This window comes from Citrus sinensis, chromosome 3, assembly GCF_022201045.2.
Source record: "Citrus sinensis cultivar Valencia sweet orange chromosome 3, DVS_A1.0, whole genome shotgun sequence".
Lineage (NCBI taxonomy): Eukaryota > Viridiplantae > Streptophyta > Magnoliopsida > Sapindales > Rutaceae > Citrus > Citrus sinensis.
Window position 1 is genome coordinate 26776704 of NC_068558.1, and position 27996 is coordinate 26804699.

General features: G+C 31.5%; 1 protein-coding gene across 13 annotated transcripts in view; it reads right to left on the reverse strand.

The window, feature by feature from the left end:
• Nucleotides 1-3460: 3460 nt before the first annotated feature.
• Nucleotides 3461-27996, reverse strand: part of LOC102622352 (anthranilate N-methyltransferase-like) — a 67593-nt gene continuing 43057 nt past the window's right edge. The window contains exons 1-6 of one of the 13 annotated variants that reach the window (XM_052437615.1): nucleotides 14605-14775; nucleotides 13018-13091; nucleotides 6361-6774; nucleotides 4448-4758; nucleotides 3965-4029; nucleotides 3461-3899 (exon numbers count right to left, since the gene is read on the reverse strand). In XM_052437615.1, coding sequence (XP_052293575.1) covers nucleotides 3603-3899; nucleotides 3965-4029; nucleotides 4448-4758; nucleotides 6361-6746 — 1059 coding nt within the window. In that variant the 5' untranslated portion in view covers nucleotides 6747-6774; nucleotides 13018-13091; nucleotides 14605-14775 and the 3' untranslated portion in view covers nucleotides 3461-3602. Of the gene's footprint in view, nucleotides 3900-3964; nucleotides 4030-4447; nucleotides 4759-6360; nucleotides 7005-13017; nucleotides 13092-14604; nucleotides 14777-18516; nucleotides 18902-18966; nucleotides 19032-19449; nucleotides 19761-21362; nucleotides 22020-27996 lie in introns of those variants that run through there. The other 12 variants (XM_052437610.1, XM_052437616.1, XM_052437611.1 and 9 more) reach the window with 12 other exon arrangements.

The window sequence follows — 27996 nt, forward strand, 5'->3', positions numbered from 1 at the left end:
GCTACCAAACATGCCTGTAGAACATTATATCCATCTTTATCTGTCAAAAACTTAAGAAGAGGAAGTGAATATCCACATTTGTAAAGTTGATTATCCATTATCACATACCTTGCAATTTGGTATCTCACCTTCTTATATTCATTCTTGTCCTTAGGTAAAGTTCCATTCATAAGCTAACTTATGATTGGATCCATCCAGAAAATTCAATGGTCAATGGTTACTTTTTCATTTTGTTCGAATTTGATTATGCTTGGCTTTGGGATGATGACTACTGGAACTAATCTTCGAAAGGTTTTCTCAGGCAAGAAAGCCAGTTGAGCCAAAGCATCAAGTCGTGTGTTTTCCTTCTAAGAAATTTGTTTTATCTTGTCGTTAAAGTCCCTTAGTAACTCATTACCTTCATCAAGATATGTAATCAAGTTGAAATCCCGAGCTGTATAGTTGCAATTCACTTGATTAACCACTAATTATAGTCACTAAAAACAAGCAAATCATTTGCATGCAATGCTCGAACTAACCTAAAGTTGGCAAGAAGAGCCTCATACTGTACCTCATTCTTAGTAACATTGATGCGATATTTAAAAGCACATCTAATCTCAATGTTGTTTAGGGTGATCGCTATAAATCCCTCACCACATCATCATTTCCTAGAGGATCTATTACCGTAGAGAGGCCATTTATCATGATGTTCTTTTTCAATATCAAGTGATATGATCACTTCTTTAATAAATTCAGCAATAAAGTTTGTCACTACTTGCTTTTTAATGATGTCCTACGATAATACAAGATATCAAACTCTCCAAGCTCAATAAGCCACTTCGTCATCAGGCTTAGCCAAGACTTGTCGAATTAGTTGATTAGTAAGAACAATTATGATATGAACATACAAGTAAGGTCTTGGCTTTCTTGCTAAAACAATCAAGGTTAGGACAATCTTATTAAGACTTATGTAGTATATAGGCCTTTGCACTCCATTATCTTCTCAGATAAGGATAAAGTTAGTGGTGTGTTTAGACATCACAAGATAGAGAAGAATGATTCATCTTGGATTAGCTTAACAAGCAAAAAGGGACTTCTTAAATATTCTTTAAGTTTTTTAAAAGCTTTTCCATATTCCTTTGTCTACTTCATCTCGTTTCATTTGCTAAGAGCCTTGAAGAAATGAAAGCAGTTATCTATGGCTCGAGAGACAAAGCAATTCAGGGCTGCTACTTGACCCGTCAACCTTTAAATTTCTGTAACATTCTTTGGAGACTTCATGTTAACCAATGCTTGAATCTTCTCAAGATTGATCCCAATACCTCTTTGATTTACCATAAAGCCGAAGATTTCTTAATGATATACAAATGCATATTTAGTTGGACTTATTTTGTACTTATTAAGAACATTAAAGGTATCCCATAAATCTTTTAAATGATCTTTAGGTGTAAAACTCTTGGTAAGCATGTCATCTACATAAACTTCCATAGTATGCCCAATTTGTTGAACAAAGGTAGTATTTACTAATCTCTGATAGGTGACCTCTCTGATAGGTGGCCCCAATGTTCTTGAGTCCAAACGACATAACTTTGTAGCAATAAGGACCTCGATTAGTGATGAAGGTGGTCTTCTCTTAGTCAGGTTCATGCATCATTATCTGATTATATCCTGAGTATGCATCTATAAAGCTTAGCGATACATGCCAAGTTGTTGCATCTACTAATTGATCAATCCTCGGTAAAGGAAAACAATCTATTGGATAAGCTTTGTTAAGATCAGTAGAGTCAATGCACATCCTCTATTTTCTATTAGTTTTCTTCACCACCACAATATTGGCTAAACACTTAAGATATCTTGCCCCTTGATAAAACCAAGCTTAAAAAGTTTATCTATTTCTTCTTTCACAGCTAAAGATCTTTCAGCATTTAGGCTACTTCTTTTCTATCAAATCAATTTTATCTTTGGGTTAGTACTTAATCAATGGACTATCACCCTAGGATCAATACCCAGTATATCTTTATGTATCTAAGTAAACACATCGTGATATTCTTTGAGAAATTTAACAAATTTTTTCTTCAATTGATCAGTCAATTGACATCTACTACCTTAGTTAGATCTTCACCAAGCAGAAAGTCATCTAAGTCATTAATTAGACTTGCTCATTGATCATCTTTGACTATTCTAGGATAAAGGCATTTGATCTGAAGAGTTTCATTGCCCATTCTAAATGATATATCATAGCACTCCTTTACTTCCTTTTGCTCACCTTTCAGAACTTCAACTTCAACTTTAGTTGGAAACTTCAATGTATAATGGTAATTCAAAGCTTTCGCTTTTATTATACAAAGATTTAGCGTTCTTAAGATGGAGTTATAGGAACTTGTTTGATCAACTACAATAAAATTAACTATAGCGGTTACATTGGTCAAACATTTTCCAAAGAAACTACGAGCTCGATAACTCCATTAGGAACTACATTTCCTTTGGTGAATTCATCAAGTGTAGCAGTGTAAGGTTTCAATTATGATCTTTCCAACCCTACTCGGACAAAGGTTGACAAGAATAAAATCTCAACTGAACTCCCATTATTCATGAGAATTAGATGGAGTTTGCTTGCCACAAAGAGGGTGATATCTAATGCATCACAATGAGGATGATGAACTCCTCTAGCATAATTCTCGAAGAATATTATTACTATGTCATCAACTATTGTCACTTCCCATTCCTGAGTAAATTATCCAGTTTCTTAGATAACTATTGAGTGCATTATTGTTTCCTCTGAAGTATCTCCTCATATGTAGTATTGCTCTCCAAAGGTTGCTATTTGCTGATTCATCGAAATATGTTGACTCTTCCAAAACGAAAATCAATCTTAAGATTATATAGGTAGCAATATAGATCGTGCCGTAATAGACTCGATCTAGGATAGTCTCAGTAGATTTTTAATATAAATATCATAATTCTAATTGGAATATACGTATAAAAGAAAAAGGAACATTGCATATATTATGGTGACTTACTGCATCTAGATAACAACTTATCGTTAATCAAAAGTTTCAACTTCATTTATCAAGTACTGCAGAAGTTGCTGCACTATGCGTATGGTTGCTTACCATATGATGAGTGAACTTCTGTATCGTTTGCATTGTATTTGTGTCTCCACTATTTGTGATTCAAAATTTTCTTTTGATGGGAGCACACTTGTGATTAGCAATTAAATAAATAAAAGATTATTAAATAAATTCCCACTAGAAAATGAGACACCGTAGATGGCTGTATATATTTTTTTACTAATTATGTGATCGTAAAAAAAAACAAAAATTGATGCCCATCATTCAAAAATAAATAAACTATAAGTGATTAAGTCTAATTTTTTTTATCATTTGCTAATAATGTCAGTGTTAATCTAAGTTTTGTACTGATCTTTTAAAAAAATGTGACAGTAGTTATTGGAGAATTAAATTTTAACCGTACATTAATATTGTAAAATACAGACATCACATAAGATTGATTATTAAAACATAAACACAACAAATTCAGTATCGAATCAAAATTTAAATGTAAAACTTGCTTCGAAATGATCAAACGAGGTACAATTCTTAGAATTAATGGGCATTCACAGGCTACTTATAGAACTCCATAACCCATAAATTACAAGTAAAACATTCAAATCTGATGCCACTAAATCCAGCTCCAGTAGCCAAGGTCATGAATTCATGCTTTGTTCGCTCCTTTCCTCCCGGATTTTGAGTCATCATCAGCACATCAATTTGGGAATTTCTTTTTGATAGAGTGCTAGTCTCAGGCAGATCTGGAAGTATTGACTCCACAACAATTACCTTTCCATCTTCTGGAATACTTTTGTAGCAATTCTTCAACAACTTCAAGCAATGTTCATCGCTCCAATCGTGCAGTATCCACTACAAAATGTGAAATATTATGAAATTTGTTTAATATCTGCAAAGTAAATTCAAATTAAACTTACCTTCATCAAGATGGCATCACCTTTTGGAACACTTTGAAACATATCACCCCCTGCATGCTCAACGCCTGTACTACACACAATTTAATTTCCTCTGTTAGAATCTGGCGTTACGGTGGACAGAGTATTCTTATGAGCATTGATATTCGGGCAAAAAGTTTAGACATAAAAGCAACAGTAAATCGGGCCTGATTTTCTCAATAAATTTCAAATACATAAATCGAATTCAGTTTAAAGTCTTTTTGTCGAAAAAATTTCAGCATTTTCTCTGTTTACCATGTTCTAATTAATAATTAATATATATTTTCTCATAACAATGACATTAAAAGAAAAAACGAAGACAGGATTTTGGGGAAAACCCAAATAAATTTTCTAGCCTTCAACCTTCTCAAGGATTTACAATTAGTTAGGCAGATTAAGAAAAAATTTTAAGAGTTACTAAGCCATGTCTCTCACATTATTGTAAAAATAAGTGATAATTCGTACCAGGATACTCCGGGGCATGCTGTATAACATGAGGCAAGTCGAAATTGATGCCCTTAACGTGAGAATACTTGGTAGTGATAGCTTTAAGTGTATTGCCAAGGCTACCACCGACATCGACCAGTTGCTTTATGTGCTTGAAACCATTGTAAGCCTCAAGAATTTTCTGGATGACCAAAGTAGAAAGGTTGTACATCGCTGTATTGAAAACTTCATTGAACCTGGGGTCCAGTCTCGGGTACTCAAAAGCGTGTGTTCCATGAACACGATCAAATGGAACTCCTCCTTCAATAATAGCTTCTTTTAATTGGGACCTGCACGATCAATTAATCAATCAGTCCAGAATTAGATTCGTATCCAAATCCTCTATTCATCAGATCAACATTTTACATTTGGCTTACTCTTTTTAGATTCATTGATTCGTGGTTGATAAAAACATATAGATACATATAAATTATAACTATGACGATGTATACGTATCGTAAAATTATTAAAAGATAAGATAAGTATGATGATGTATATGTATTGTAAAATCATTAAATGATATAGATACATATAAATTATAACTATGACGATGTATACGGATCGTAAAATCATTAAAAGATAAGATAAGTAGAGGATTCATTTCCTCCCAAAATCGCAAAGAAAGATAACGCATAGTTGTCACCTACGTCTTTATAAGAGGAAAAAAAAAGGAAATAGGGTCATGACATCTTCCGGCTGGGATATACTGAATTTTACAAAAATCACAAATTAGTTCATATCTAGTTTGTATTGACAGTTCATGTAGTTAGGTCCTACTTGTTGTGCGCAGAATGCAAAATCAAGCACACCAAATAATCACAGAAAAATAAATGATACAAAATTTAACGTGGTTCGGCAATTATGTCTATGTCCACAGGAGCAAGAGAAAATAATTGTATTACTAACAATTATAATAGTATAATATTTGAGTAGAAACCTTACTTCTCAAAATCTAAATACACCTAGTATTCTCACATACACTTGAAAAGAAAAAACCTCTCAATTATTCACACTCTCCAATTGCTCACTCTCTCAACAATTCTTCACTTAAATTATTGCTCTCAATTTGATAAGATTCTCTCAAATTTTAAGATGCTTTAGCTCTATGAATGAAGCTCTATTTATAGTTGAGCTTCACTGTAAAAAGTCTGAAAAGTAGTTGGCAAAAAGTCCTGCAATTTGGCGCCGAATTGAAAAAACAAAAAAATCCATGCGGCTTTGCCAATTTTTGTCAAGAAAATCACGCGGTTCAATATGTTCAAAATCCAACATGTGAGCCTCCTTCTTTACTTTGGCTTTTCAACACTGCTGTCTTAAAAAACCCCCCGGGAAAAAAAATCTTTTAATTGAGCAAAATTATACGGATAAAGTTAAGAATTTTTTCCTTTATGAATTTCTGTCAAAACTAAAGAACAGAATTCAATAAATGCTCTCAATAGAACTAAATTCATTGTCTTTTTCATACTACTCTCATTTTCTCTGCAAGTAAAAGACAAAAATTTCCCCGACGGAGAACACTTTTCTTCTTATCCTCTGCAAATAAAACACAATCAACAATATTTCATCTATTCTTGAATTGATTTGATTAAAAGTATATATATAGTAATGATTTATAAGTTTGCTAAGTGTACATTCTACATTTTAGTGCTTACTATTATAAATATACACTTATGCATCAAATATAGGGATTTAGTTCATTTTTTGTTTGTTTGTTTCTACGACGACTGAAAATGAATTTAGAAACAAGTTGAGCATGAGTTGGAGTATGATCGGAGATATGCATGATTGGATCTGAATGTTTAGAAAGATAGATGCATTATTAACCCATGTGATGTTATTATTCTAAATAAAAATAAACTACAGAGAATTAAAATGAGAGAGAGCAGGTATACCAGCTGTCCAGAAACACCTTGTCCTGAATTAAGGCCATTAAGGGGCCCAATGAGACACCATCTTCGTTAGGCACAAAGTATCTGGAAACATTACTCTGACCGTAGAGTCTCTGAGAACCATCAATATCATCTAGTGAGCATTCAACAACACCATGGCTAGCCAGAAGCCTGAGTATCCGGTCCAACATCATGGGTGCGTCTTTGTTCTTGGTGGTAGGCAACTGAGCTGCAATCTCTGAAGCTGAGAGCTTTGCTCCAGGACCAGCTTTGGCTATGATCTTGAAAACTCCCAGCTCAATTGCTGCTTGCATGGTCATGGGGAGCACTGAACCCGTCACCAATTGATTGGCATATGCAAAGCTTTCGTCTCTCTCTTCATTAGCCATATTTTGTTGAATTTCCTTATCTGTTTTGCTAAGAAACAATGCGATTATAGTGGTGTGAAGATTGATTGGCCTGTCCAAAAGGATATAGCTTATTATATATTGGTATATATGAGCTAGTTTCCGTTTTCTTTCCTCTAGCTATTGTGAAAATATTGAAGTGAAAGTTGTTGAATGTACAGGATCATTTGAGGGAGCCTGTACCTCCACAAATAATGTCAGTGTTTTCAAATTCAGAGAGTGTAACCTGCTGTTTATTTCTAAAATTTAAATAAAGAAATAGCTAACAAACTAACTTGGACTCTAACTACTCCAACAGCTAACTTGACTTATTCAAACAATGAAAGAAACAAATAAAATCAATTAACTGGAACAAAATCTAGAACATGTAACATAATGGTTCTCTTATTTTAATATGATAAAAGGACAAACAAAAAGATAGAAAAATATAAATTTTAATAAAATATAAAATAAAATTGTTTTCTTTTTATTTAGCTTATCTCTAACTTTATTAAAATATGAGATCATTTATTAAAAAATAAATAAAAAAGGATGAAAGAAGCCATATTATGTATAAAGTAAATTAACAATAAAGGAATTCCTTACTTTATTAAAATAAGGTATAATTTAAAAGATAAAAAATATAGATTTCAATACACTACATGTAACATTTCACATTATTAGCGAGAGTTTTGAGACTAGTTTATAAGTTATGGGTTCTTAACTAAGCAAACATGACGGGATATGTACCCAACGTGGATAGTATCTTCTTGGTTAATGGGCCTAGGGTATTGAAGTTAGTATCATAAACAACTCACGACCTAATGTATGGATGGATATGTTATTGGTATGATTGTATCTCATTCTGTTATGAGGATCAAGGGGAGAAACATTTAACATCTCATTGGTATGATTTCATTATGTCCCGTTATGAGGGTCAATGGGGGAAGCATGTAACATTTCACATTGCCAGTAAGAGAGTTCTTGAACTAGTTTATATGCCATGAGTTCTTCTAACTAAGAAGATGTATTTTGGGTTACAAGCCCAATCATAAAACAATAGTGGGTTGTATATCCAAAGCGGATAATATCTTTTGTTTAGTACGTTGTGTATCTATTATGATAAAATTTTAATGATTCCTAATTATTTTAATATTATCTATTCACACCCCACTAAAACTCGAATTAAACCTGAGCCCTAAGTAGACTGCTCTTCACCACATGAGCTGAACCTTAACTTTTTTATGTAACATCCCATATTGCTAGGGAGATAGTTCTCGGACTAATTTATAAGTGACAAGCTCTCCTAACTAAGCAAATGTGTTTTGGACTATAAAGTCTAATAACAAAATCGTGACGGATTGTGTGCCCAAAGCGAACAATATCTATTTGGTTAATGGGTCTAGGCTATTATAATTAGTATAAGAGCTGACTCATGAGCCGATGTGTCGATTGATATGTTAATGATACGATTTCATTCTATTCTGTTTCCAATGATCCTCACGAGAACGCAAGGTCCTTAAGGGGAAATGATGCATTGCTAACGAGGAGTTCTTGGAGCAGTTTATAAGCCAAGCACTCTCCTAACTAAGCAAACGCGCTTCGGGTTAGAAAGTTCAATAACAAAAAAAGTGACAATTGTGTGCTAAAGCTAATAATATCTACTTAGTTATTGGGCATAAACTCTTATATTATAAGATAAAATATACTATATTAAAATATGTATTTTTCTTCTTTTAACTTATTTCTTATTTTAATGAAATTATTTATTAAAAAATTACTACATAAAAACCTATTTATATATATAAATAGAAATTTTTGGAGGGAAACTTAAAATTTTATTTTCGTATTGAAATTTCTATCTTACTATATTTATAAAAGATATATCTAACGGCGTCCAAGTATATACTTGAGATAAAATTAATGGCTGATGCATGGAATGAGATTCAATTGCGGAAAAGGATCCTCTCCTAATCTGATCTTTTCTGAGCTTTTCAAGATTTTTAGTCATGTGTCTTTTAATGGTAGTGTATGGGTAAGATTCAACTTCTTTTATTTTTTTATTTATTAACTACCAATCAGTAATTGCGAAAAAAATTCATCTTCTTTTATTTGCTCAGGATATGATTAGATCAGGAGAGAATCATGATCCCTCAATTGTAGCCTCTAAGCTGACACAGTCACGTTTGCCAAAAGAAAAGTTGAGACAGTGACTTATAAAAAATAAAATTAAAAAAATTGAGACAGCGATTTTTTCATCATTTTTAATTTGATGCATTAATTGCAGTGGGCAAAGGTAAAAGGAGAACCATGTGTTGTGTCAGTATTCTCTTGTATTTTAGCAGTAAAAATTTAAGTAGTAATTAATAATTAATAAATAAAAAATAATTAATTAAAATTTACCTATTTACTATAATTAAAATAAGGGTCTTGTTGAGTTACGATCAATGTAATTTACGGCTCTTGTAATATAGTCCCATTACCTTATTATAAATTTTTGCATATTTTACATAGATTATAAGTTAATCTTTAAAATAAACATAATACAAAATCTTTAAACATTAAAAAAAATTTCTCATCGGCTGGGACCATGAGAACAGGCCAACCCATTTTGATTCTTACTTCTCCCTTTAGCTATTGACAAGTCACAAGACATAAGAGAGGGTTAGTAATGGAAGCGTGGATGACATTGTTGTAAATAAACATAATTCACGAAGTATAAAAAGGATGATGTTAATATTTCTTATGAGAATAAATCTCAATTTGGATGATACAATTATGCAAAGTGAGAATTTACTTATTTATAACAAGAAAAATGTTGTTACGGTTAAAATTTTGAAAAAATGCATAAAAATAATTAAAATATTTTGATAATAAAAGACTAAAATATCTTCGTTAGTAATGTCATGCTAGATGGATAACACAACTTAGCTACCTAATTTAGGTTGGCTATATCGCATTTGGCTTCGGCTTGTAAATTAGCACTTGATGGTTTAGCCTCCAGTCAATCCAAACGGTGCTTAATTAGGTAAGGCGTATTTCACAAAGACATGCCATCCATCTGTCACGTTAGGTGATGCGCATGTAACCAAAAACAACCGATATCAAAGTAGGCACATGCGAAGGCTTATTTTTCCAAGGGTAACAAGCTAATTAGCTAAGACTATCATTCATCCATCTGTCACGTTAGGTGATGCGCATGTAACAAAAAACAACCGATATCAAAGTAGGCACATGCGAAGGCTTATTTTTCCAAGGGTAACAAGCTAATTAGCTAAGACTATCATTCATCCATCTGTCACGTTAGGTGATGCGCATGTAACCGAAAACAACATTTATCAAAGTAGGCACATGCGAAGGCTTATTTTTCCAAGGGTAACAAGCTAATTAGCTAAGACTATCATTCATCCATCTGTCACGTTAGGTGATGCGCATGTAACCAAAAACAACCTTTATCAAAGTAGGCACATGCGAAGGCTTATTTTTCCAAGGGTAACAAGCTAATTAGCTAAGACTATCATTAAAAGTCTCTTTAAATGAGATTTTATTATTTATTTAAAGAGTCATATAAAAAAAAAGGTTTAAAAAAACTCTTCAAATGAGATTTTTCAAATAAAATAGTGTTTCTCTCTATTTAATATTTAAAAGAGAGAAGTATTATTTAATTTGAAGAAATTTATTTGGAGAATTTTCTAGTGTCTTTAATTTAATACTATATTTTTTTCTCATAATTCTTGAAGAGAGAGAAGTATTAGAATTACTATTAATTTTTTAGAGAAAAAATTTGATTAAAATAATATATTTATTTTTATTTAAAAAATCTTTTGAAAAGTAACTTCTTTTTTTACTCTTCTATTTATTATCTAGATAAATAAATAAGTATTTAAAAAATTACATTAAAAGAGTTAAACATATTTTTCATTCTTGTTTTGATTTGTTTCTACTGTTATGTAATCCATTTTAACTGACTGAAGTTGGTGCTTAAAAACGACAAGAGAGACAAAAGCATGAGCCGCGGCGGGGGAGGGGGAGAGAGAGAGTGAGAGCACGAAGAAACAATAGGAAGGAGAGTGATTGAGTGGGTCCACGCAAGAAGAGAGAAAAATTAAAATTATTTTGACAAATTTAATCTGTTGATTCATCTTCTATCCTAACGGGTATTAACAAATGTAAAAATAATACTATTTTTAAGGAGATCTTAACCATATTAAAGTCAATCATTAACCATATTAAATTTAAGAATAAATTAAAATACAAAAAAACACATATTTTTATATGATATAATACACTGCATTAAAATTTATATTTTTTATCTTTTAATTTATTCCTAACTTTAATATGTAAAAATTCTTGATTGGAACATATATTTCCAAATTAAATTTGAGTGAAGTATGTTTATAAAATTTTAGAATTACAAATGGCATGTTAGCAAATTAGTAACTACTAATGCTCGATGATAATTAACATTTTTATGCTAATGATAAACTGAGTCAATAAGGGAGCAGATCATTAGCCCTTTAAAAATACCCTTATTTTTACATTTGTTAATATATGTTAGATTAAAAATGAATCAAAAGATTCGATTTCTCAAAATAATTTAAGTTTTTTCTCACCGTGCGCGGTTCGAACTTAATCTCTCTCTCTCTCTCGTCATTCTTATCTCTCTCTTCTTTTTCAAGCGTTAACTTCAGCCAAGATGGATTACATAACAAAACAAACAAATAAAAAAAAAGAAAAAAGAAAAATCAAAACAAGAATGAAGACAAATAAATAGCACCAATTTAATTATGGCATGTGCATAATTAATCGAGTCTGAAATAAAACTTACAACAGACATCAATTTAACCTCATATAATAAAAAATATTTTTTTTAGAATAACTTATTTATTTATTTTGAGACACACTAAAGTTGCAACGGATGGAATTCCAGTATTAATAAGCCTCACATTCATGGTGATCATCAACAGAAAAGAGATGAGAGAGAGAGAGAGAGTATGTCAGAGTACATGAAAGTTAAAGAAAATATAGAAGGGAGAGTGATTGGATGGGGTCCACTTGTGGAGAGAGAAAACTTAAATTATCTTTAATCCAATAAATATTAATAAATATAAAAAGGGTATTTTTAGAGGGTTGTTCATATGCCCGCGTATATGGTGTGTGTATGTGTGCACAAACAGTCTCTTTTTAATACAAGGATTATTATTTTTTTATGCGAATATGTTTTTAAATTATGTAATTTAATATAATTAAATTTAAACATTATAAATAATATATTAATAAAATTATATTAAATTACAAAATTTAAGAGTATGTCTGTATTAAACAAATGAGTATGTCACTCCTGGAATATATTCTAGGACACCTACCATTATTGATAAAAAATAAAGACACAGACTAACCCAACATCAACATAATAAATGAAAGGGTAGTAAGTTACTCTCACCTCCTAGAGTCAATGCAAAAGATCAAACATTCATTTCTAATGGACACATTTAATTTCGACAGTAAGGTGCATATGCCACGATAACTTAAAAAAAGGAAAAATCAATTCCAAGTTTGTTGTTAATAAAAGAAAAGGTAATGCTAGATAACTCAATAATTGAATCTAATTAATGCAATATTTTATTTAGTGAATGATAAAATTTTAATTTTATTACTTATAAAATTTATTACTCAATAACTGAAGGACACATAATAGTTAGGACTCAAATTGAGAACCGGGCGAAGCCAAAAAAATTTTTTTGGGTAGGCTAAATTTTTTCCAAGTCCAAATATTATCGCAACTAAGAGTATAAAATTTAATGAAAAATTCATTAATGTGTAAGAAAATAAATTGAATCGTAAAAGTAATTCAATTACAATTAAAAACTACTTAAGTTGTGCGTTACGATACTTTCGAGAATTAAACTTATCTATTATCAAATTTGAATCGATAATGTCTACAATTCTCTTTTATTGTAGATAACCATACAATTTGATATAAACTTCTTCTCCATCTTATTTCGAAGTGGTGTCTTGATAACCCACTAAATCAGACCATTTGATTTAGCTCCTGGATTTCTTCTTTTCTTTCATGGAAATAACTATCTCTAATCTATGATCTATCAATAATCAATTTAAAAATTTGATTACTAGAATTCAATGATTTGACCTAAAAATAATTTGATGTTACGCAACAAAATTAGAACAAGAACTAACTAAAGTCTTTACTACCTTACAATTAATAAATATATTGTAAATGATTAAATAAAGTAAAGTTACTATATATTCTTACCAACAGAAGACGAATAACTAAAGAAGAAGTTGAGACGTCAGCACCAAGAATCCAAGAAACAAAGAGAGTAGGTTCTGAAAGAGTAAAGTAAACACTCATTTTTTTATTTTTTTATTCATATGAATGGTAAAGTTGTAAATTAATAGAATGATAAAGTTGTAAATAAATGTATAGAGTAATGAAAATTTTTTAAACTTTGCACAACGGAATTTTTGTAAATTTTCCAAAATTTTGGGCGGACTACAACCCATCGCAACCGACTAGTAGCTCCGCCCTTGGTTGAGAATCAACTAGTGAGATTTCAATCACTATTTTAAAATACTGTAGATATGTTTTCGATTAGTCTTAAAATAGGATGTCCAAAGTCTCTAAATTCTATTTTAATCAAATGAAAATGCTTTAACATCAATTATTTATTCTATGTGCAGAATCTTTATCTTCTCTAGTGGCCTATACCGACAATCACAAATTCATTCATGGCATTAAGTTTGGTGTCAATGGCCCATTTATCTCTCATTTATTTTTTGTTGATGACAGTTTGGTGTTCTCCAAGGCCACAGTTGCAGAATGCAGTTACCTTAAAGAGCTGTTTGACTTGTACAACAATGCATCTGGCCAAGTTATCAATTTTTAAAAATCATCTTTATTTTTCAGTCCAAACACTCCAGAGAACACCAGAGAGGCGATTTAAAAATATCTTCAACCTCTCTGTCGTCTCTCAGCATGAGCAATACCTTGGTCTTCCATCAATGTTGGGCCGAAGTAAAAAACTCTTCTTCAACACGTTGAAGGCCCGACTTTGGCATAAGTAAAAAACTCAAGGCGGTGTATGTAACACCCTAAGCGAATCTCAAATCGGCAAATCACGGGAGAGATGTTGGGTTTATAAGGGTGATCCACACCTTAATTGGCAAGACGCGTACTGGGGTGTATAGGCGCCCCAGAAACAAAACCATGCGGGCCTTGTTAAGGCCCAAAGCGGACAATATCTTGCCAAGATTAGGTTGGGTCATGACACTAACAACATCTTCGAAGCTCAAAACCACTTAAAGTCTACTCTAGAGAGTATTATATCCTGCACTAACATATTTCAAGTGACCCATTGTTTTTATATTCTCCTAGTTCTTTAGTTTGTCTTCCTAGAAAAATCATAATAATGCCTATATATATACATATTAGTATATGAATGCTCTCTTCTCTAATCAAGCTAAAAACACTGACAAACAAGTCGTTGCTTCCTTGTTCTATTGTAAGTTGTAATTTGTTATTGTCGTGCCAAACTTGCATAAATATAATTTTGGAAAATATGTTGTTAAGCAAAACTAATAAAAGGTAGGTTCTTTATTCCTCTATTTCTATCGGCCTATTATTAAACATGATGTGAAACTAACTCATTCATTGGCTGAGTTTTGTCAATTCAAACTATCTTTTAATGTTTTTGCATAGATGAAATCCAATTTATCAATAGAAAAGAAACTTATAAACCAATTTTATAAATGACTTAACTTAAGTATTTCCAATCAAACAAGCTTAATTTTTATAAGTTAAACCCTAATTTAGAAATAAAAAGTAAATTGAGAATCAAACCTGCAGCTTGAAGATCCAAGAGCAGTATTCTTGCGCAGCGTAGTGATTAATGGGCTATGGTGTCTGACAGCGTAGTGTTAGCGAAATTGTGGTTCGTATGACAGGATGGTAATAGAGTTGGTGTGTCTCACGGCAAAGCCAGCTAGCGTGATAGTGATAGAGTAAAGCTAGCTGGCCAATTTTGTTGGCAAATAGAGATGAGCAGTGATCAAGTGTTTTTCTATTTTTTTCTTTGTTTTTGTTTTGTTAAATGGCAAGAAACATGTATAAACCCAACCCCCTATGGGTTTACTTTATGCAGGTTTTGCCACATCATAATGTTACAATATCTAATAAAGCCCAAACATGATATAGTAATTTATTAATACAATACAAACTCTTAATACAGCATTATGAGTGCTACCAAACATGCCTGTAGAACATTATATCCATCTTTATCTGTCAAAAACTTAAGAAGAGGAAGTGAATATCCACATTTGTAAAGTTGATTATCCATTATCACATACCTTGCAATTTGGTATCTCACCTTCTTATATTCATTCTTGTCCTTAGGTAAAGTTCCATTCATAAGCTAACTTATGATTGGATCCATCCAGAAAATTCAATGGTCAATGGTTACTTTTTCATTTTGTTCGAATTTGATTATGCTTGGCTTTGGGATGATGACTACTGGAACTAATCTTCGAAAGGTTTTCTCAGGCAAGAAAGCCAGTTGAGCCAAAGCATCAAGTCGTGTGTTTTCCTTCTAAGAAATTTGTTTTATCTTGTCGTTAAAGTCCCTTAGTAACTCATTACCTTCATCAAGATATGTAATCAAGTTGAAATCCCGAGCTGTATAGTTGCAATTCACTTGATTAACCACTAATTATAGTCACTAAAAACAAGCAAATCATTTGCATGCAATGCTCGAACTAACCTAAAGTTGGCAAGAAGAGCCTCATACTGTACCTCATTCTTAGTAACATTGATGCGATATTTAAAAGCACATCTAATCTCAATGTTGTTTAGGGTGATCGCTATAAATCCCTCACCACATCATCATTTCCTAGAGGATCTATTACCGTAGAGAGGCCATTTATCATGATGTTCTTTTTCAATATCAAGTGATATGATCACTTCTTTAATAAATTCAGCAATAAAGTTTGTCACTACTTGCTTTTTAATGATGTCCTACGATAATACAAGATATCAAACTCTCCAAGCTCAATAAGCCACTTCGTCATCAGGCTTAGCCAAGACTTGTCGAATTAGTTGATTAGTAAGAACAATTATGATATGAACATACAAGTAAGGTCTTGGCTTTCTTGCTAAAACAATCAAGGTTAGGACAATCTTATTAAGACTTATGTAGTATATAGGCCTTTGCACTCCATTATCTTCTCAGATAAGGATAAAGTTAGTGGTGTGTTTAGACATCACAAGATAGAGAAGAATGATTCATCTTGGATTAGCTTAACAAGCAAAAAGGGACTTCTTAAATATTCTTTAAGTTTTTTAAAAGCTTTTCCATATTCCTTTGTCTACTTCATCTCGTTTCATTTGCTAAGAGCCTTGAAGAAATGAAAGCAGTTATCTATGGCTCGAGAGACAAAGCAATTCAGGGCTGCTACTTGACCCGTCAACCTTTAAATTTCTGTAACATTCTTTGGAGACTTCATGTTAACCAATGCTTGAATCTTCTCAAGATTGATCCCAATACCTCTTTGATTTACCATAAAGCCGAAGATTTCTTAATGATATACAAATGCATATTTAGTTGGACTTATTTTGTACTTATTAAGAACATTAAAGGTATCCCATAAATCTTTTAAATGATCTTTAGGTGTAAAACTCTTGGTAAGCATGTCATCTACATAAACTTCCATAGTATGCCCAATTTGTTGAACAAAGGTAGTATTTACTAATCTCTGATAGGTGACCTCTCTGATAGGTGGCCCCAATGTTCTTGAGTCCAAACGACATAACTTTGTAGCAATAAGGACCTCGATTAGTGATGAAGGTGGTCTTCTCTTAGTCAGGTTCATGCATCATTATCTGATTATATCCTGAGTATGCATCTATAAAGCTTAGCGATACATGCCAAGTTGTTGCATCTACTAATTGATCAATCCTCGGTAAAGGAAAACAATCTATTGGATAAGCTTTGTTAAGATCAGTAGAGTCAATGCACATCCTCTATTTTCTATTAGTTTTCTTCACCACCACAATATTGGCTAAACACTTAAGATATCTTGCCCCTTGATAAAACCAAGCTTAAAAAGTTTATCTATTTCTTCTTTCACAGCTAAAGATCTTTCAGCATTTAGGCTACTTCTTTTCTATCAAATCAATTTTATCTTTGGGTTAGTACTTAATCAATGGACTATCACCCTAGGATCAATACCCAGTATATCTTTATGTATCTAAGTAAACACATCGTGATATTCTTTGAGAAATTTAACAAATTTTTTCTTCAATTGATCAGTCAATTGACATCTACTACCTTAGTTAGATCTTCACCAAGCAGAAAGTCATCTAAGTCATTAATTAGACTTGCTCATTGATCATCTTTGACTATTCTAGGATAAAGGCATTTGATCTGAAGAGTTTCATTGCCCATTCTAAATGATATATCATAGCACTCCTTTACTTCCTTTTGCTCACCTTTCAGAACTTCAACTTCAACTTTAGTTGGAAACTTCAATGTATAATGGTAATTCAAAGCTTTCGCTTTTATTATACAAAGATTTAGCGTTCTTAAGATGGAGTTATAGGAACTTGTTTGATCAACTACAATAAAATTAACTATAGCGGTTACATTGGTCAAACATTTTCCAAAGAAACTACGAGCTCGATAACTCCATTAGGAACTACATTTCCTTTGGTGAATTCATCAAGTGTAGCAGTGTAAGGTTTCAATTATGATCTTTCCAACCCTACTCGGACAAAGGTTGACAAGAATAAAATCTCAACTGAACTCCCATTATTCATGAGAATTAGATGGAGTTTGCTTGCCACAAAGAGGGTGATATCTAATGCATCACAATGAGGATGATGAACTCCTCTAGCATAATTCTCGAAGAATATTATTACTATGTCATCAACTATTGTCACTTCTCATTCCTGAGTAAATTATCCAGTTTCTTAGATAACTATTGAGTGCATTATTGTTTCCTCTGAAGTATCTCCTCATATGTAGTATTGCTCTCCAAAGGTTGCTATTTGCTGATTCATCGAAATATGTTGACTCTTCCAAAACGAAAATCAATCTTAAGATTATATAGGTAGCAATATAGATCGTGCCGTAATAGACTCGATCTAGGATAGTCTCAGTAGATTTTTAATATAAATATCATAATTCTAATTGGAATATACGTATAAAAGAAAAAGGAACATTGCATATATTATGGTGACTTACTGCATCTAGATAACAACTTATCGTTAATCAAAAGTTTCAACTTCATTTATCAAGTACTGCAGAAGTTGCTGCACTATGCGTATGGTTGCTTACCATATGATGAGTGAACTTCTGTATCGTTTGCATTGTATTTGTGTCTCCACTATTTGTGATTCAAAATTTTCTTTTGATGGGAGCACACTTGTGATTAGCAATTAAATAAATAAAAGATTATTAAATAAATTCCCACTAGAAAATGAGACACCGTAGATGGCTGTATATATTTTTTTACTAATTATGTGATCGTAAAAAAAAACAAAAATTGATGCCCATCATTCAAAAATAAATAAACTATAAGTGATTAAGTCTAATTTTTTTTATCATTTGCTAATAATGTCAGTGTTAATCTAAGTTTTGTACTGATCTTTTAAAAAAATGTGACAGTAGTTATTGGAGAATTAAATTTTAACCGTACATTAATATTGTAAAATACAGACATCACATAAGATTGATTATTAAAACATAAACACAACAAATTCAGTATCGAATCAAAATTTAAATGTAAAACTTGCTTCGAAATGATCAAACGAGGTACAATTCTTAGAATTAATGGGCATTCACAGGCTACTTATAGAACTCCATAACCCATAAATTACAAGTAAAACATTCAAATCTGATGCCACTAAATCCAGCTCCAGTAGCCAAGGTCATGAATTCATGCTTTGTTCGCTCCTTTCCTCCCGGATTTTGAGTCATCATCAGCACATCAATTTGGGAATTTCTTTTTGATAGAGTGCTAGTCTCAGGCAGATCTGGAAGTATTGACTCCACAACAATTACCTTTCCATCTTCTGGAATACTTTTGTAGCAATTCTTCAACAACTTCAAGCAATGTTCATCGCTCCAATCGTGCAGTATCCACTACAAAATGTGAAATATTATGAAATTTGTTTAATATCTGCAAAGTAAATTCAAATTAAACTTACCTTCATCAAGATGGCATCACCTTTTGGAACACTTTGAAACATATCACCCCCTGCATGCTCAACGCCTGTACTACACACAATTTAATTTCCTCTGTTAGAATCTGGCGTTACGGTGGACAGAGTATTCTTATGAGCATTGATATTCGGGCAAAAAGTTTAGACATAAAAGCAACAGTAAATCGGGCCTGATTTTCTCAATAAATTTCAAATACATAAATCGAATTCAGTTTAAAGTCTTTTTGTCGAAAAAATTTCAGCATTTTCTCTGTTTACCATGTTCTAATTAATAATTAATATATATTTTCTCATAACAATGACATTAAAAGAAAAAACGAAGACAGGATTTTGGGGAAAACCCAAATAAATTTTCTAGCCTTCAACCTTCTCAAGGATTTACAATTAGTTAGGCAGATTAAGAAAAAATTTTAAGAGTTACTAAGCCATGTCTCTCACATTATTGTAAAAATAAGTGATAATTCGTACCAGGATACTCCGGGGCATGCTGTATAACATGAGGCAAGTCGAAATTGATGCCCTTAACGTGAGAATACTTGGTAGTGATAGCTTTAAGTGTATTGCCAAGGCTACCACCGACATCGACCAGTTGCTTTATGTGCTTGAAACCATTGTAAGCCTCAAGAATTTTCTGGATGACCAAAGTAGAAAGGTTGTACATCGCTGTATTGAAAACTTCATTGAACCTGGGGTCCAGTCTCGGGTACTCAAAAGCGTGTGTTCCATGAACACGATCAAATGGAACTCCTCCTTCAATAATAGCTTCTTTTAATTGGGACCTGCACGATCAATTAATCAATCAGTCCAGAATTAGATTCGTATCCAAATCCTCTATTCATCAGATCAACATTTTACATTTGGCTTACTCTTTTTAGATTCATTGATTCGTGGTTGATAAAAACATATAGATACATATAAATTATAACTATGACGATGTATACGTATCGTAAAATTATTAAAAGATAAGATAAGTATGATGATGTATATGTATTGTAAAATCATTAAATGATATAGATACATATAAATTATAACTATGACGATGTATACGGATCGTAAAATCATTAAAAGATAAGATAAGTAGAGGATTCATTTCCTCCCAAAATCGCAAAGAAAGATAACGCATAGTTGTCACCTACGTCTTTATAAGAGGAAAAAAAAAGGAAATAGGGTCATGACATCTTCCGGCTGGGATATACTGAATTTTACAAAAATCACAAATTAGTTCATATCTAGTTTGTATTGACAGTTCATGTAGTTAGGTCCTACTTGTTGTGCGCAGAATGCAAAATCAAGCACACCAAATAATCACAGAAAAATAAATGATACAAAATTTAACGTGGTTCGGCAATTATGTCTATGTCCACAGGAGCAAGAGAAAATAATTGTATTACTAACAATTATAATAGTATAATATTTGAGTAGAAACCTTACTTCTCAAAATCTAAATACACCTAGTATTCTCACATACACTTGAAAAGAAAAAACCTCTCAATTATTCACACTCTCCAATTGCTCACTCTCTCAACAATTCTTCACTTAAATTATTGCTCTCAATTTGATAAGATTCTCTCAAATTTTAAGATGCTTTAGCTCTATGAATGAAGCTCTATTTATAGTTGAGCTTCACTGTAAAAAGTCTGAAAAGTAGTTGGCAAAAAGTCCTGCAATTTGGCGCCGAATTGAAAAAACAAAAAAATCCATGCGGCTTTGCCAATTTTTGTCAAGAAAATCACGCGGTTCAATATGTTCAAAATCCAACATGTGAGCCTCCTTCTTTACTTTGGCTTTTCAACACTGCTGTCTTAAAAAACCCCCCGGGAAAAAAAATCTTTTAATTGAGCAAAATTATACGGATAAAGTTAAGAATTTTTTCCTTTATGAATTTCTGTCAAAACTAAAGAACAGAATTCAATAAATGCTCTCAATAGAACTAAATTCATTGTCTTTTTCATACTACTCTCATTTTCTCTGCAAGTAAAAGACAAAAATTTCCCCGACGGAGAACACTTTTCTTCTTATCCTCTGCAAATAAAACACAATCAACAATATTTCATCTATTCTTGAATTGATTTGATTAAAAGTATATATATAGTAATGATTTATAAGTTTGCTAAGTGTACATTCTACATTTTAGTGCTTACTATTATAAATATACACTTATGCATCAAATATAGGGATTTAGTTCATTTTTTGTTTGTTTGTTTCTACGACGACTGAAAATGAATTTAGAAACAAGTTGAGCATGAGTTGGAGTATGATCGGAGATATGCATGATTGGATCTGAATGTTTAGAAAGATAGATGCATTATTAACCCATGTGATGTTATTATTCTAAATAAAAATAAACTACAGAGAATTAAAATGAGAGAGAGCAGGTATACCAGCTGTCCAGAAACACCTTGTCCTGAATTAAGGCCATTAAGGGGCCCAATGAGACACCATCTTCGTTAGGCACAAAGTATCTGGAAACATTACTCTGACCGTAGAGTCTCTGAGAACCATCAATATCATCTAGTGAGCATTCAACAACACCATGGCTAGCCAGAAGCCTGAGTATCCGGTCCAACATCATGGGTGCGTCTTTGTTCTTGGTGGTAGGCAACTGAGCTGCAATCTCTGAAGCTGAGAGCTTTGCTCCAGGACCAGCTTTGGCTATGATCTTGAAAACTCCCAGCTCAATTGCTGCTTGCATGGTCATGGGGAGCACTGAACCCGTCACCAATTGATTGGCATATGCAAAGCTTTCGTCTCTCTCTTCATTAGCCATATTTTGTTGAATTTCCTTATCTGTTTTGCTAAGAAACAATGCGATTATAGTGGTGTGAAGATTGATTGGCCTGTCCAAAAGGATATAGCTTATTATATATTGGTATATATGAGCTAGTTTCCGTTTTCTTTCCTCTAGCTATTGTGAAAATATTGAAGTGAAAGTTGTTGAATGTACAGGATCATTTGAGGGAGCCTGTACCTCCACAAATAATGTCAGTGTTTTCAAATTCAGAGAGTGTAACCTGCTGTTTATTTCTAAAATTTAAATAAAGAAATAGCTAACAAACTAACTTGGACTCTAACTACTCCAACAGCTAACTTGACTTATTCAAACAATGAAAGAAACAAATAAAATCAATTAACTGGAACAAAATCTAGAACATGTAACATAATGGTTCTCTTATTTTAATATGATAAAAGGACAAACAAAAAGATAGAAAAATATAAATTTTAATAAAATATAAAATAAAATTGTTTTCTTTTTATTTAGCTTATCTCTAACTTTATTAAAATATGAGATCATTTATTAAAAATTAAATAAAAAAGGATGAAAGAAGCCATATTATGTATAAAGTAAATTAACAATAAAGGAATTCCTTACTTTATTAAAATAAGGTATAATTTAAAAGATAAAAAATATAGATTTCAATACACTACATGTAACATTTCACATTATTAGCGAGAGTTTTGAGACTAGTTTATAAGTTATGGGTTCTTAACTAAGCAAACATGACGGGATATGTACCCAACGTGGATAGTATCTTCTTGGTTAATGGGCCTAGGGTATTGAAGTTAGTATCATAAACAACTCACGACCTGATGTATGGATGGATATGTTATTGGTATGATTGTATCTCATTCTGTTATGAGGATCAAGGGGAGAAACATTTAACATCTCATTGGTATGATTTCATTATGTCCCGTTATGAGGGTCAATGGGGGAAGCATGTAACATTTCACATTGCCAGTAAGAGAGTTCTTGAACTAGTTTATATGCCATGAGTTCTTCTAACTAAGAAGATGTATTTTGGGTTACAAGCCCAATCATAAAACAATAGTGGGTTGTATATCCAAAGCGGATAATATCTTTTGTTTAGTACGTTGTGTATCTATTATGATAAAATTTTAATGATTCCTAATTATTTTAATATTATCTATTCACACCCCACTAAAACTCGAATTAAACCTGAGCCCTAAGTAGACTGCTCTTCACCACATGAGCTGAACCTTAACTTTTTTATGTAACATCCCATATTGCTAGGGAGATAGTTCTCGGACTAATTTATAAGTGACAAGCTCTCCTAACTAAGCAAATGTGTTTTGGACTATAAAGTCTAATAACAAAATCGTGACGGATTGTGTGCCCAAAGCGAACAATATCTATTTGGTTAATGGGTCTAGGCTATTATAATTAGTATAAGAGCTGACTCATGAGCCGATGTGTCGATTGATATGTTAATGATACGATTTCATTCTATTCTGTTTCCAATGATCCTCACGAGAACGCAAGGTCCTTAAGGGGAAATGATGCATTGCTAACGAGGAGTTCTTGGAGCAGTTTATAAGCCAAGCACTCTCCTAACTAAGCAAACGCGCTTCGGGTTAGAAAGTTCAATAACAAAAAAAGTGACAATTGTGTGCTAAAGCTAATAATATCTACTTAGTTATTGGGCATAAACTCTTATATTATAAGATAAAATATACTATATTAAAATATGTATTTTTCTTCTTTTAACTTATTTCTTATTTTAATGAAATTATTTATTAAAAAATTACTACATAAAAACCTATTTATATATATAAATAGAAATTTTTGGAGGGAAACTTAAAATTTTATTTTCGTATTGAAATTTCTATCTTACTATATTTATAAAAGATATATCTAACGGCGTCCAAGTATATACTTGAGATAAAATTAATGGCTGATGCATGGAATGAGATTCAATTGCGGAAAAGGATCCTCTCCTAATCTGATCTTTTCTGAGCTTTTCAAGATTTTTAGTCATGTGTCTTTTAATGGTAGTGTATGGGTAAGATTCAACTTCTTTTATTTTTTTATTTATTAACTACCAATCAGTAATTGCGAAAAAAATTCATCTTCTTTTATTTGCTCAGGATATGATTAGATCAGGAGAGAATCATGATCCCTCAATTGTAGCCTCTAAGCTGACACAGTCACGTTTGCCAAAAGAAAAGTTGAGACAGTGACTTATAAAAAATAAAATTAAAAAAATTGAGACAGCGATTTTTTCATCATTTTTAATTTGATGCATTAATTGCAGTGGGCAAAGGTAAAAGGAGAACCATGTGTTGTGTCAGTATTCTCTTGTATTTTAGCAGTAAAAATTTAAGTAGTAATTAATAATTAATAAATAAAAAATAATTAATTAAAATTTACCTATTTACTATAATTAAAATAAGGGTCTTGTTGAGTTACGATCAATGTAATTTACGGCTCTTGTAATATAGTCCCATTACCTTATTATAAATTTTTGCATATTTTACATAGATTATAAGTTAATCTTTAAAATAAACATAATACAAAATCTTTAAACATTAAAAAAAATTTCTCATCGGCTGGGACCATGAGAACAGGCCAACCCATTTTGATTCTTACTTCTCCCTTTAGCTATTGACAAGTCACAAGACATAAGAGAGGGTTAGTAATGGAAGCGTGGATGACATTGTTGTAAATAAACATAATTCACGAAGTATAAAAAGGATGATGTTAATATTTCTTATGAGAATAAATCTCAATTTGGATGATACAATTATGCAAAGTGAGAATTTACTTATTTATAACAAGAAAAATGTTGTTACGGTTAAAATTTTGAAAAAATGCATAAAAATAATTAAAATATTTTGATAATAAAAGACTAAAATATCTTCGTTAGTAATGTCATGCTAGATGGATAACACAACTTAGCTACCTAATTTAGGTTGGCTATATCGCATTTGGCTTCGGCTTGTAAATTAGCACTTGATGGTTTAGCCTCCAGTCAATCCAAACGGTGCTTAATTAGGTAAGGCGTATTTCACAAAGACATGCCATCCATCTGTCACGTTAGGTGATGCGCATGTAACCAAAAACAACCGATATCAAAGTAGGCACATGCGAAGGCTTATTTTTCCAAGGGTAACAAGCTAATTAGCTAAGACTATCATTCATCCATCTGTCACGTTAGGTGATGCGCATGTAACAAAAAACAACCGATATCAAAGTAGGCACATGCGAAGGCTTATTTTTCCAAGGGTAACAAGCTAATTAGCTAAGACTATCATTCATCCATCTGTCACGTTAGGTGATGCGCATGTAACAAAAAACAACCGATATCAAAGTAGGCACATGCGAAGGCTTATTTTTCCAAGGGTAACAAGCTAATTAGCTAAGACTATCATTCATCCATCTGTCACGTTAGGTGATGCGCATGTAACCAAAAACAACCTTTATCAAAGTAGGCACATGCGAAGGCTTATTTTTCCAAGGGTAACAAGCTAATTAGCTAAGACTATCATTAAAAGTCTCTTTAAATGAGATTTTATTATTTATTTAAAGAGTCATATAAAAAAAAAAGGTTTAAAAAAACTCTTCAAATGAGATTTTTTAAATAAAATAGTGTTTCTCTCTATTTAATATTTAAAAGAGAGAAGTATTATTTCATTTGAAGAAATTTATTTGGAGAATTTTCTAGTGTCTTTAATTTAATACTATATTTTTTTCTCATAATTCTTGAAGAGAGAGAAGTATTATAATTACTATTAATTTTTTAGAGAAAAAATTTGATTAAAATAATATATTTATTTTTATTTAAAAAATCTTTTGAAAAGTAACTTCTTTTTTTACTCTTCTATTTATTATCTAGATAAATAAATAAGTATTTAAAAAATTACATTAAAAGAGTTAAACATATTTTTCATTCTTGTTTTGATTTGTTTCTACTGTTATGTAATCCATTTTAACTGACTGAAGTTGGTGCTTAAAAACGACAAGAGAGACAAAAGCATGAGCCGCGGCGGGGGAGGGGGAGAGAGAGAGTGACAGCACGAAGAAACAATAGGAAGGAGAGTGATTGAGTGGGTCCACGCAAGAAGAGAGAAAAATTAAAATTATTTTGACAAATTTAATCTGTTGATTCATCTTCTATCCTAACGGGTATTAACAAATGTAAAAATAATACTATTTTTAAGGAGATCTTAACCATATTAAAGTCAATCATTAACCATATTAAATTTAAGAATAAATTAAAATACAAAAAGAACACATATTTTTATATGATATAATACACTGCATTAAAATTTATATTTTTTATCTTTTAATTTATTCCTAACTTTAATATGTAAAAATTCTTGATTGGAACGTATATTTCCAAATTAAATTTGAGTGAAGTATGTTTATAAAATTTTAGAATTACAAATGGCATGTTAGCAAATTAGTAACTACTAATGCTCGATGATAATTAACATTTTTATGCTAATGATAAACTGAGTCAATAAGGGAGCAGATCATTAGCCCTTTAAAAATACCCTTATTTTTACATTTGTTAATATATCTTAGATTAAAAATGAATCAAAAGATTCGATTTCTCAAAATAATTTAAGTTTTTTCTCACCGTGCGCGGTTCGAACTTAATCTCTCTCTCTCTCTCTCTCTCTCTCGTCATTCTTATCTCTCTCTTCTTTTTCAAGCGTTAACTTCAGCCAAGATGGATTACATAACAAAACAAACAAATAAAAAAAAAGAAAAAAGAAAAATCAAACAAGAATGAAGACAAATAAATAACACCAATTTAATTATGGCATGTGCATAATTAATCGAGTCTGAAATAAAACTTACAACAGACATCAATTTAACCTCATATAATAAAAAATATTTTTTTTAGAATAACTTATTTATTTATTTTGAGACACACTAAAGTTGCAACGGATGGAATTCCAGTATTAATAAGCCTCACATTCATGGTGATCATCAACAGAAAAGAGATGAGAGAGAGAGAGAGAGATAGGAACAAGGGGAGAGAGAGTATGTCAGAGTACATGAAAGTTAAAGAAAATATAGAAGGGAGAGTGATTGGATGGGGTCCACTTGTGGAGAGAGAAAACTTAAATTATCTTTAATCCAATAAATATTAATAAATATAAAAAGGGTATTTTTAGAGGGTTGTTCATATGCCCGCGTATATGGTGTGTGTATGTGTGCACAAACAATCTCTTTTTAATACAAGGATTATTATTTTTTTATGCGAATATGTTTTTAAATTATGTAATTTAATATAATTAAATTTAAATATTATAAATAATATATTAATAAAATTATATTAAATTACAAAATTTAAGAGTATGTCTGTATTAAACAAATGAGTATGTCACTCCTGGAATATATTCTAGGACACCTACCATTATTGATAAAAAATAAAGACACAGACTAACCCAACATCAACATAAAAAATGAAAGGGTAGTAAGTTACTTTCACCTCCTAGAGTCAATGCAAAAGATCAAACATTCATTTCTAATGGACACATTTAATTTCGACAGTAAGGTGCATATGCCACGATAACTTAAAAAAAGGAAAAATCAATTCCAAGTTTGTTGTTAATAAAAGAAAAGGTAATGCTAGATAACTCAATAATTGAATCTAATTAATGCAATATTTTATTTAGTGAATGATAAAATTTTAATTTTATTACTTATAAAATTTATTACTCTGAAGGACACATAATAGTTAGGACTCAAATTGAGAACCGGGCGAAGCCAAAAAATTTTTTTTGGGTAGGCTAAATTTTTTCCAAGTCCAAATATTATCGCAACTAAGAGTATAAAATTTAATGAAAAATTCATTAATGTGTAAGAAAATAAATTGAATCGTAAAAGTAATTCAATTACAATTAAAAACTACTTAAGTTGTGCCTTACGATACTTTCGAGAATTAAACTTATCTATTATCAAATTTGAATCGATAATGTCTACAATTCTCTTTTATTGTAGATAACCATACAATTTGATATAAACTTCTTCTCCATCTTATTTCGAAGTGGTGTCTTGATAACCCACTAAATCAGACAATTTGATTTAGCTCCTGGATTTCTTCTTTTCTTTCATGGAAATAACTATCTCTAATCTATGATCTATCAATAATCAATTTAAAATTTTGATTACTAGAATTCAATGATTTGACCTAAAAATAATTTGATGTTACGCAACAAAATTAGAACAAGAACTAACTAAAGTCTTTACTGCCTTACAATTAA